Genomic DNA, 12,648 nt, shown 5'->3' with positions numbered 1-12,648 from the left:
TTTGTTTGTTAAGCTGCCGGATTTCAATAGGTTATAAAACTTGATTTGGTTTGATAAGTCGATCCGATAACCTAAAATTTAATTAAAATTAGGTTTTATCTTAAATAAAAATATTATTTTATCAGAACAGTATCATTTTATACATGTAAAATTTTTAAAATAATGTTACTTTAATGGAAAAGTAAATTCATCTTCAGACATTTAAATTAATCATGCTAACCAACACCTTAAACAAAGGTTATAAATTTGATATTGTGATGTATAATATATTTTTAAAAGTGTTTTTTAATTAAAAGTATATCAAAATAATATTATTTATTTATTTTTTTAATCAAATCACATCACATTCTTGTTTTGTGGTGAGATTATCAATACTCCAACTTCCCTTATCAATTAATGTTATGGTTAGAGGTTAGTAGTCAACTCTCGAATTTCTCTTCTGATTAGCACAAACATTTCATTCTTATGCTCACAGCTTTAATCTTTATAAAAAACATACAAAGGATTCCCAGATCCAAAAATATATAAAAAAGGGATCAATTTAATGATGGCATCTAGCACAGGGGCGGAACTGGGGAGGCAAGTAGGGGTCGGTCCTGCAAAAATTTTAATTTTTTTATTTAGTATTTAAATATAAAATAATATGATATTTTTATTTTAAATAAATATTTTTTTTAATAATATATTTTGTTATATTAATTTTGATTTTCTCTATTAAATATTACTAGCTACGCTCCTTATCTAGCCCATCATCAAGAGTCATCTCTTATCTTAGAAAATCATTGACTATTCAAAAAGAAATGTAGAATATCAATAAACATCAATTCAAGGTAGAATAGTAAACACAAGGTGCCATAGTTATGATTTATTAAAGCCTTTCCTCTCAATCTCAAGAGTCATGAAACATGACAAGGGGCAAAACAGTAAAAGAAGAATGAGTTTAGACTTTAAATTACCTTTTGCAAGTGTTGCGAGGACAAAAAATAAATACAGAAAAAGATGAAATATCTAGTTAAGAAAACAAAAACAATGGTATGAAAATAAATATAATTTTTAAAACAAATTTATAATGAATTTATATCTTTTAGAGCAGAAATAACGTAAGAACATATCTCTTTTTATTTAAAATTTATTTATTTGTGCGGCGAACAACGTATTTAACTATATATAATTATTTGTTTTTTCTTTTCTTTTCTTTTTATTCCGAACACAATAAATTTTAGAGGGTAGACTTTAGTCAGAGACAGAAACACACCAAACTCATACAAGGTAGGCGGGGGTGACTTTCAGTTTCACATATGCCCACCACCATTTCTTTCTCTGCCGCTCATAAACTTGCACATTCAGAGAAACAACAAGAGAATAGTCAACAATTTCTGTTTTTTTTTATTCCCCCCTTCCTCCACTGTCTCGCATTTCTCCATTCAAAATTCCATTTGTCCACGAGACTTCCGTTTAATTGCCAAAATAACAACGCGTTTGTTTCATTCATTTATCGAAATTAATCACAACAACCGCCTCTAGATTGCTAGTACTGTAGTTTATCTGACTTTGTATTCACTTTTGAATTTTTTTTGGGTTCTTCTTCTTGATTCTGAAGTGGGATTTTTATCATTTATGGGATCCTTTTGAATTCTTTGTTGGAGGGACTGTAGCCTGGAAGGAGGGAAAATGGGAGGGGCTTGTCCTGGTGGAACGAAAAGGAAGAATGTGAAGGCTGTGGAGGAGAAGAAAAATAATAGTGGTAACAATACTTCAGGGAAATTAAGGTCATTACACAGTATAGGCAAGAAAAAAGAGAGTCCTTATAGGAATAATAACGGGGATGATTTTCGCAAAACGATGCCAGAGAGGTCGAACTCTGGTGAGTTATTGTCGTCTTTTTCAAGGGAACTCAAGCCATCAACGCCTGCTAGGACAGAGACCAACAAGGTATGTTTTATGATTTTGTTTGTTATGTTATGTTTTTTCTTGGTAATGTTTCTTTTTATGTCCAATTCTATCAATTGTTGGCTTATCTTTTGCCTTTGGTTTCTGTCTAGATAAATCAAAAGAAGTCATTTTTAGGAAAAGCTGGGACAGTGGGACTGGAGAAAGCAGTGGAAGTCTTGGATACTCTAGGAAGTAGCATGTCAAATTTGAATCCCAGAGGGGGATTTGCCTCTGGAATGGGTTCTAGAGGGAATAGGATATCGATATTGGCATTTGAAGTAGCTAATACGATAGCCAAAGGCGCAAACTTGTTTCACTCTCTTTCAGAAAAAAATGTTGAGTTCTTGAAAAAAGAGGTACTACATTCAGAAGGAGTGCACAAGTTGGTTTCTACTGACATGAAAGAGTTGCTCATAATTGCTGCTTCTGACAAAAGGTTATTGCTTGTTAAAAAAATCATCTGACTAGGTTAGTTCTAACGCAGTCCATGTCTTGTAATCTCAGTATTTAATTAAAAAATTTGGGTACTTTTGTAGAGAGGAATTCGATGTTTTCTCACGCGAAGTGATTCGGTTTGGAGATTTATGTAAAGACCCTCAATGGCACAATCTGGGTCGATATTTTTCAAAGTACGGTACATTCTTATTATGTAATATTCCCTGATTACGTTCTTCATGTTTTCTAACAATGCAATTATCTTTGTAATATATCAGATTGGATTCAGAAAAATCATTTGAGAGGCAACACAGAACCGAGGCAGAGGTGACAATGCAAGAGCTGACCACTCTGGTGCAGCACACTTCTGTAAGTTTTCTTTCCCGCAGGAAGTAGATGCTTGCGTTTATGTAGATAATTGTGTTGTGCCATGTCTTTTTGGGATGCTGCTACTTGTTGATCAATGTCTGTACAGTGCCTTAGTTGAAACTTGGTCACTGGCTATAACTACTGTTGGAATTTGCTTCATTAATTAACTTCAATTATCGAATTCTCAGAAAAAGCGCTGCTGATTTTCTTTTAATCACTCGTTTCAGTATGCTGTACATGGTCCATGTGAACATTGCAGCAACGTGTTTAACTTATATACTGTATTGAATTGTGATGTTGAGCAGTTTGCAGTTGTGTTTGACATGTGCATTATGGATCCTTTTGAGAATTTGTCGGATCACTAATCTCAGTTTTTGGCTTATTTAACCAGTTGAAGAATGCTGGGCTTTATTTGGGGTCTTCATAAGCTTTAGCTTTTGTTCCTGTGATCCTGTTTTAAAATCTCTGTTCATGTGCAGGAACTATATCACGAGTTGAATGCTTTGGACAGATTTGATCAAGATTATCAGCGAAAGCTTGATGAAGTGCAATCCCTAAATCTTCCCCAAAAAGGTTGGCATGGATGAACCTTTTTCTTTTCACTTGATTTTTCTTTCATTTTTATGTTGTGGTAGTATGTGTGTCCATGATGTTTTACACATTTGTGACCAATAAGCAATATCAAGGGTGATAGTTACATCTGCCAAGATTAAGCATTGTTGAGATATTCAATTCTTAGGAGTACAATTTCTAGTTGCTGAACATACCTTTTCTGCAGCTCTGATATCAATGTATTTTACCTACAAGGATATGTCCTTCAAAGTGAATTACATGCTGCTTTATAATCAGTTCTTGTTGATAATCAACCATTAGTTTTTGATCATTACATTTATAATCCTTTCATTTTGGGCATCGTGTCCAATATCTGCTTGATACCTGCTAACCATAGTGAAGCAGCTATTTTATTAACGGGCCATTTTCTTTGTAATTGCAGGAGAAAGTCTGACAATTTTACAAAGTGAGCTAAAACAGCAAAAAAAGCTTGTAATGAGCTTGAAAAAGAAATCCCTTTGGTCTAAAACTTTGGAGGAGGTAAATGTCTATGAGCCACTAGTCACATCTGCTGAGAAAGTTGATCATTATTGTTTAGAAGATTTTATCACAATTTTTCCCTACAATCTTGGCTCTAACCCCCTCACAACATTTATGCCTAGCTGCCTTGATCAGTTCCACTGTCGGTTATATGGAATAGATGGCAGTTAACATTAATTGAACTTGTTATTTATATGAATATGTAGCTCATCTCATTAGAGTGATTTAACATTTTTCACAGTTACATTTCAACCCATGAGAATATTAGTTGCTCTGTCTCAAACAGTAGAGCATTATGTAACTTTCTTTGTGAACTGCAGATCATGGAGAAGCTTGTTGATATTGTTACCTTCTTACAACAAGCGATCTTGGAAGCTTTTGGAAATAATGGTAGGACAATGATGTCTCCTGATAAAATTAGGAAATTTGCATTAAAATCATAATTGGATGGATTTCCATGCCCATGCATTTATGTCGGCAAACAACAAAGATTTCCTTTTGTTTTCCAAGATCCGAACCACAGTGTTTTTTCATTTGTGCATGATAAATGATTATTTGTGGAATAATGGGTTTCATGTGGAGCTATTATCCAAAACCGTTGCCCGGAAATGTGTGCATTTGTGCACTACTATGTCTGAGAAATTGTATTTATTAGAAATGAAAGCTGTTTCTTAACACCTGAATAATAAAAGAGGTGAATGCCATGGCAGAAGATACTATCTCAGCTCTATCTGTGTACTACATATATTCCACTGTTTCTGAAGCACAAAAACACTCAGACTAGAACATGTACGACAGGGTGGGATAAAGAGGATTTATGCAGGCAACTGATGGACATATAATCTGAATTGCAGCATTAGTTTTGAATATTCGAACATGTTAGTGAATTGTGCCCGTGAAAGAACTGTACTATCCTTTTCTACAATGATCTGGTCAAATACAGAAGAAAGATGCCATTATAGAAGCCTGTTTTTGTTTATTTTACTCCCTTGCATCGTAACAGCATACAATGCAATGTTTCTGGCTTTGAAAGATGTGCTCTAAATATTAATTCTTAGGGATTGACAACCCATGGCAGGTGTTATATTGGCTGACAAGGAAGCTGGCAGGGGTCCTCAAAGACTTGGCCCGTCTGGTCTTGCATTGCATTATGCTAACATAATCAACCAGATAGATAATATTGTAAGTAAAGCTCTTTATTTCATCACTAATCACATGCTTATTATAGATGGTATGATTTTTCTATGTTGGGATTAATTCAACTGAAATATCATATGTTATTAGACTTCTCGACCCACCTCCCTACCTCCTAATACGAGGGACAGTTTGTATCAAGGGATGCCAAACAGTGTTAAGGCAGCTCTACGCTCACGGTTGCAGATGGTTGATTCCAAGGAAGAGGTACGCGCGCGCATATTTTTGTTCTGCCTGTTTTCTACCTTTTTCTTCAAATGGAGATTGAGGATAGGTGTTTGTTCTTTCTCTTGCCTCATGCTCAAACTCATTACATAGCTGCTTTCCACTATGTTTCTCTGCAGTTCACAATGGCTCTGGTGAAAGGTGAAATGGAAAAGACTCTCCATTGGCTTGCGCCCATTGCCACAAACACGACCAAGTAGGTTAAATAAATGAGATTCTAATTTAACTTTCCTCATATTCCTTAAACACGTGTAAACAAGATAAGGGTTTCATTTGGGAGTGGTTTTCACTGCCTGGCTTTTGGTTTTCTTTATTCATTTTCCCTCCTTGAGAATCGGCATTATTATCTTTGCATTTGTGTTTGCTTATTTCCTCTCTGTTTCAATTGGCTCCAGAGCACATCAAGGCTTTGGATGGGTTGGAGAATGGGCGAACACTGGGTCAGTGAACGCCTTTGTGCTGTCTTTGTGTTGCGAGGGTGCAATTCACCTTAGCAGCAGATGAGTGACACTGTTTTTTCTTTTTTGACAGAAATGATTTCGGCAAGAATACAGCCGAAAATACTAACCTGATCCGCCTCCAGACACTCTATCACGCAGATAAGCAGAAGACTGACCTATACATCCTTGAACTAGTGACATGGCTTCACCGGTTGATAAGTTTAGTTAGACAGAGAGATCATGGTTTCTCATCCATGCCTGTTCAATCTCCAGCTCCCAGGGGACTGGTTTTCCGCACCAAGATGCAACGAATTCAATCCCAGAACCACGATGCCCAACTTTGTCAAGAAGATCGAGATTTGTTAGCCAATGCGTGTCAGAGGAGATTGGTCCCAGGAAGAAGCAAAAGTCAGGAATTTTCTTTAGACAAGAAAAGAGGGCAGGTTTTGACGTCGAGCAGGAGTGCTGGAAACTCACCGGTTAGAAGGTTTGCAGCAAGACAAAAATCAGACCATCAAAAAACTAATATTATGGATGTTATGGATGGCCTAGATAACACAATATAAGACCATACTTAATGTAGTTACACTGAAGGCATTTGGCTTCCCTTACGAGTTACGAATCTCATCTGTCATGTATATTCTTTTGTTAAATTCCCATTCTATTGTATATCTTATATATATGATAATAATTATATGCAGCAGTATAAATATTATACTTTTACTGATCTCTCAGTTCCATTCCTGGAGGTATTAGAAGAGATGGATCGCCGGTTCTGCTACAGTTTCCAACATCAAGACTTGTATATTATTTGGTGAAAAAAAGGAAGCCACCAGGTGCCAAAGAAAGCCACAAGAGAGGCAATCAACCACAGAGAAACCTACACCAATCTTTGGTAACTTGTGTACGGGCAATTTCATCCTTTCTTGGTACACAACCATCCGCAAGAATCACAAACCTTAGTATTAAAAATTTCTGATATTTCGGCACGATGCAAGGTAGACTTGATTTCTTTCTCTATAGAATCAGTAAGGTCTCACCTCTGTTCTTAAATTTTGAAATTTCTCCTATAATGTTTATTGTTAACTGCAAATGGAATATGGTGGTGAACTTACCTTTTGAAAATCTTCTCTCTTGTGTATTTTTAGACATTTAGGTATTTCGTTGAGATGTTTATCATGGGATTTGAAAGGAGATGAAGTAAGATAAAGTATGAAGAGTATGATTTTTTTTTTTCTCATTTGAAATGAACTTTTACATTAATTATTTAACCGTGGGTATAATACTGGTAAATATAGCACTTTAAAAATTTAGAATTTAAAATCTAATACGAATTAAGATTGATTAAATCAGTTTTTATGGCTTGATTAACCCAATTAAAATGGGTTAAAACTTGGCCCGCCAATCTTAAATAAAAAATGAATAAACTAATATGTTATGATTTTAATAAAAATTATTTAGCCAATAATATATAAATTATAAATTGACGTAATAATCCAACTAGTAAATTACTTTTTCAAGTTAATTCTCATGTAAAATATGGCAACTATGTTGGTAAATTTTAAAAATTAAAATTAGAATTAGAAATATTAAAATTTTTATAAATTCGAGGGTCATTAAAAGTATTAAAAGCTTATAAAGAGTTACGTTTAAGTAGAATTGATATTAATAATAATAAAAAAAAATTCCCTTATTTTGAGCCGAATAAAAATACTTAAGATTTGGCGGTGGCAGGAGAGCTGTCATGGAGAGCTGTCATGGCTCGGCAAGCACTCCCTCTGTTCGAAAACTTTAGCCACTGCCTTTGTTCAGCCACAAAAGCTTCTTTATCACAAGCACATGCCCACATCCTCAAAACTGGCATTTCACTGCCGGAGACCATTCAAATATTCTCAAAGCTCAATCATTTTGGTCACGTAATCCGGGTCTTCTCTTACATGCTCACACAAGGTATCGTGCCTGATAGCCGTGTCTTGCCTACTGTCATCAAGACATGTGCTGCGCTATCGGCATTGCAAACAGGAAAACAGATGCATTGTTTTGCATTGGTATCTGGGTTGGGTTTGGACTCCGTTGTCCTGTCCTCTTTATTACATATGTACGTTCAATTCGACCGTTTAAAGGATGCTCGCAATGTGTTCGATAAATTGCCTCAACCAGGTGTGGTTACGTCTAGTGCTTTGATTTCGCGTTTTGCGCGGAAGGGGCGTGTAAAGGAGACAAAGGAGTTGTTTTACCAGACAAGAGATTTAGGTGTTGAGCTTAATTTGGTATCGTGGAACGGTATGATTTCAGGTTTTAATCGTAGTGGCAGCTATCTTGATGCGATTCTTATGTTTCAAAACATGCACCTTGAAGGATTGAAGCCTGATGGAACTAGTGTTTCTAGTGTGCTTCCAGCTGTTGGTGACTTGGAAATGCCGTTGCTGGGGATTCAGATTCATTGTTATGTTATTAAGCAAGGTTTAGGACCGGACAAGTTTGTGGTTAGTGCGCTGATTGATATGTATGGTAAGTGTGCGTGTGCTTCTGAGATGTCAGGAGTGTTCAATGAAATGGATGAGGTTGATGTAGGAGCTTGCAATGCTTTAGTTACCGGGCTCTCACGAAATGGACTTGTTGACAATGCATTGGAGGTATTTAAACGGTTTAAAGGGATGGATCTGAATGTCGTTTCATGGACGTCCATGATTGCCAGTTGCTCTCAGAATGGAAAAGATATCGAGGCTTTGGAGCTTTTTAGAGAGATGCAGATTGAGGGAGTTAAACCGAACTCTGTAACGATCCCATGCTTGTTGCCAGCTTGTGGAAATATTGCAGCATTACTGCACGGAAAGGCAGCCCATTGCTTTTCACTTAGAAATGGAATCTTCAATGATGTTTATGTGGGTAGCGCGCTGATTGATATGTACGCTAAGTGTGGAAGAATGCTGGCGTCTAGGCTTTGTTTTGATATGATGCCCAACAGGAACTTGGTTTCTTGGAATTCATTAATGGCTGGGTATGCAATGCATGGAAAGACTATTGAAGCTATAAATATTTTTGAATTGATGCAAAGATGTGGGCAAAAGCCTGATCATGTTAGCTTCACTTGTGTATTATCTGCATGCACCCAAGGTGGCTTAACGGAGGAAGGTTGGTTTTATTTTGATAGCATGTCCAGAAATATTGGCGTTGAAGCTAGAATGGAGCATTATTCATGCATGGTGACCCTTCTTGGTCGTAGTGGAAGGCTGGAAGAGGCATATGCCATGATCAAGCAAATGCCATTTGAACCAGATTCTTGTGTTTGGGGTGCTCTGCTTAGTTCATGCAGAGTTCACAACAGAGTGGATTTAGGTGAGATTGCAGCAAAGAGAGTCTTCGAGTTAGAACCAAGGAATCCTGGTAATTACATTCTTCTGTCCAATATTTATGCTTCAAAGGCCATGTGGGTTGAAGTAGATATGGTGAGGGATATGATGAGAAGTAGAGGCTTGAAGAAAAACCCTGGCTACAGTTGGATTGAAATCAAGAACAAAGTGCATATGCTCCTTGCTGGAGACAGTTCCCATCCACAAATGCCCCAAATTATTGAGAAGTTGGCTAAATTGACCGTGGAGATGAAAAAGTCAGGTTATGTTCCACATACTGACTTTGTGCTACAAGATGTGGAGGAGCAGGACAAGGAGCAGATCCTCTGTGGCCATAGTGAGAAGCTGGCGGTAGTTCTGGGGCTTCTAAATACTAAGCCAGGATTTCCGCTTCAGGTTATCAAGAACCTTAGAATCTGTTGTGATTGTCATGCTGTTATAAAATTCATATCCGACTTTGAAAAAAGAGAGATTTTTGTTAGAGACACAAACCGGTTCCATCAGTTTAAAGGTGGAGTTTGTTCTTGTGGAGATTATTGGTGAACGAGTAAAATGGGTTTCTGGGATTGCTGCTATGATTCTTAACAATACTGAAGATCCTTCTTGTAGAACGACTGGGAGATCAGGTGAGTATTGTCTGATAAAATCTGAAGCTGACTAAATGGAGTTAAAAATTTTCACTGGAGAAGGATTTACATTAAAACCTTCGTAAATGTTTTGGCTCCCTGGGAAGACCCGTCAGTGCTACCTCTAGTGGAGCTCGTTGACAAGAACTTTTGGGCATTTTAAAATCACCATCAGCACTCATTTTGTTCATCCAAAATATTCTGATTCTGAATTGGTGATGAAATGAAAATATCATGCTGAAACCAAAACCAAATTCTATTCTCTGACCCCTTCTCCGGGCCTCTTCACATCTGTGCACGTGTATGTAACTACACTGCATCTATTGTGAAGTGCTTCTGCACTTCTGTGCTCCGCTTCTTGTTTTGATGCGTGACCTTCTCTATTGTGAAGTTTTGGAATTGTATATTATCCAGGGCAAGTGTTGAACATTCATAGTCAGCTCGAGGCAATCCAGCTGAACCTTTAATTTTCTTTTCACTTGATTATGCTTTTTATTCTGTTAACAACTTAAGTTGTTCATATGCCCTGGCTTGCTCTGAACCTAATTCATCTGTTGATTATAATCATATCCACACGTTTACAAAACTGTAACTAATCATCAAAATTCAGGAGTTCTCTGCGGCCAATAAAAAGAGGGGACTTTTGGGCATTGATCTGGAGCACTGAAAACTCTCCGGTTGGGGAGATTGGTGCTTGGCATGGCAATTTCACCCGAAGCAGACGAACCTAAACCGGGCCAAATGGTTAGGAAAACGAATTGGCCCATTCTAGTCCACAAGGCCCTTGTTGATGATGATATCTATGTTACAGCAGTAATAATGACATTGATTGGTAGCTAGTGGATCATATCTTCTCTGGTTCAAAATCATAGATATATGGGGTTCTATTTCTGAACAGCAAGATGGTTTTATTACAAGATTATAGTTGTTGAACTAGTTTGGCTTACTTCACTTGCTTTCAACTGCTTCCTCTTTCATGCCACTTCCTATCCCAACTGCTCCTACTCGAGTTTAGCAGTTAAAAATAGCAACGTGTGCTAAATTCCCTGGTTATATAAGGTCTCTGGTGCACGAATGCATTGAATTCATTACAATGGGGGTCTCCAAGTCACGCAAATATTGTATTCTTCTCTACGTTTTTCTCATCTTCCTCGTTTCTTTTATTTGCAACGCACAAGCTTTATCAACAGTTGCAGATCAGCATGTCCTAGACGTGCCCCCAAATGACGAAAATACACCGGCTCGTGCTTCCCCTCCGGTTGCTGCTCCTGTTCTAAACAACGTGCCTCCTTTTCGAAAACCATTAAGCAACCGAGGGCAACAGTCTCCACTGGGTTACCAGCAGCAACAAGAGCTGAATAATCCACCGCAAGACATTAATCAGCCTCGGTCAGGCCTCACTCAACCACTTTCTTCTCTGAACCAGCCCCTCTCAGGCACCAGTGTGCCCTTTTCTGCTTTGAATCAGCCTTTTGGGGCCAGTGATTCCCAAAACTTACTGAGAAACCTTCCTTTTGCCAGTGGAGTTTCTGTGGAGAAAACCTCTACTGATCTGGGAGTCGTTTTATTTCCCCTCATTACATTGATGGCTACGCTCTAGTTTGCCACTATAGCCGATTTAGGACCATCATCAGCCAATCTGCCCAGCATGTGCTTCCAATCTTCCATCCCCTTCCCGGCGGTCGGCAGCTTCCATGTTACCTTTTTTTTTTTTTTTTTTTTTTAAAGTGATTGTGTATGTTCAATGTGAGGATGGTTCCGCACTACACCAGTGTGGAGAAACATCTGAAACCTGTACCTTGATATGATGATTTTAACATATTAAAATATGTTATCTTCATTCATGTTTATGTTTTATAGATGTTATTTGTGTTTATTTTGTGTTTAAAAAATATTTTTTTTTTTTAATTAATGTTTTACATATATTTTTATATTATTTTGATGTTAGAAATAATTTATAAAAATAAAAAAATATATATTTTTAATAAAAAAATCTTTAAAAAATAACTATTTAAACATTCAAATAAGCTACAGCACTGTAAGCAAATTTACATAATACACTATCATCTCTAGTACGAATGAAATTTGTTATGTATAAAATAATTTATAGGAAAATGTTTTTAAATTTCGTTATATTTATTTTGCATTGTGTGTGTGTATATATATATATAAATATAACTACTTAATTTAGTTGATATATTAAAAATATTTGTAATGATAATATTTTGTAAAATATTTTAAGTACATTTTAGCCCACATGCCATCCAATTGTTTTCACCACCACCGGTGACCCCGTGACCACCACTCTCGTCATTGCGGCTAGTGTAGTTGCCGTTGTAGGCTCACCCATCGTGGCAGCATCTGATTTCAAAATCAACCGCACCTCTTCTGAGTTATTATTGCCAGCATCATCAACACCTTTGTCACAGCCGATACCACACCCGTCATTGTTATTTTATTATAACTATATTTTTCATTACACTGTTAAATTTTATGTAAATATATTTAACGTAAATATATTAAAATATAAACTCTTTAAAATATTTTATGCAAATCACACACCCATTAAATATATTAAAAAGTTATTTATGCAAATCACACATCTATTAAATATATTAAGAAATTAAATTTAGATGTTTATATTTTACTCACGACTTGGAGCACGAAGAAATCTAGTCTCATGGGAAATTCTGTTGGGGCAAATAAGAAAATTAGATTTTACTAGTTTTAGTCTTTAGACTAAAAAATTAAAATTATTCAAACAGAAAGCTGAATTTTTTTTCTCTGGAGAGCCGCCCGGACCGCTTGTTTCCATCACTGTTCATAACGCAAAATTTAAGCATGGTTTTGAAATTTAGCATGCAGCCGACCTGTTGTTGTAGCGAGACCGAGTGGATGAAAAAAACAGAAAAAAATTTGGTAAAACTTGGCTATTCAGTTGATTTTGGCAAAATCCGGTTAAAAACCCGATTGTAATCAGTT

General features: G+C 36.5%; 2 protein-coding genes across 3 annotated transcripts; both read left to right on the top strand.

Moving 5' to 3' along the window:
- Positions 1-1,263: 1,263 nt before the first annotated feature.
- LOC118052696 (protein PSK SIMULATOR 2) lies at positions 1,264-6,892 on the top strand. 2 transcript variants are annotated; one of them, XM_073407318.1, is made up of 13 exons: positions 1,264-1,932; positions 2,043-2,368; positions 2,469-2,561; positions 2,646-2,736; positions 3,216-3,309; positions 3,731-3,828; positions 4,149-4,218; positions 4,907-5,010; positions 5,113-5,229; positions 5,367-5,443; positions 5,643-5,687; positions 5,779-6,301; positions 6,423-6,892. In XM_073407318.1, the coding sequence occupies exons 1-12, from the start codon at positions 1,672-1,674 to the stop codon at positions 6,251-6,253; spliced, it is 1,851 nt and encodes a 616-aa protein (XP_073263419.1). In that variant the 5' UTR covers positions 1,264-1,671; the 3' UTR covers positions 6,254-6,301; positions 6,423-6,892. The 2 variants fall into 2 exon arrangements, with proteins under 2 accessions (XP_073263419.1, XP_034919595.1); XM_035063704.2 differs by lacking the exon at positions 6,423-6,892 and having other exon boundaries at positions 5,779-6,416.
- A 464-nt stretch (positions 6,893-7,356) lies between these two features.
- Positions 7,357-11,376, top strand: LOC118052695 (pentatricopeptide repeat-containing protein At1g20230). Its single transcript, XM_035063703.2, has one exon. The coding sequence runs from the start codon at positions 7,445-7,447 to the stop codon at positions 9,581-9,583; it is 2,139 nt and encodes a 712-aa protein (XP_034919594.1). The 5' UTR covers positions 7,357-7,444; the 3' UTR covers positions 9,584-11,376.
- Positions 11,377-12,648: the final 1,272 nt, after the last annotated feature.

The sequence above is a fragment of the Populus alba genome, chromosome 2, assembly GCF_005239225.2.
Source record: "Populus alba chromosome 2, ASM523922v2, whole genome shotgun sequence".
NCBI classification, from domain to species: Eukaryota; Viridiplantae; Streptophyta; class Magnoliopsida; order Malpighiales; family Salicaceae; genus Populus; species Populus alba.
Note: the sequence above shows the minus strand (reverse complement) of the source record. Positions and strands in the feature narration are given on the sequence as shown.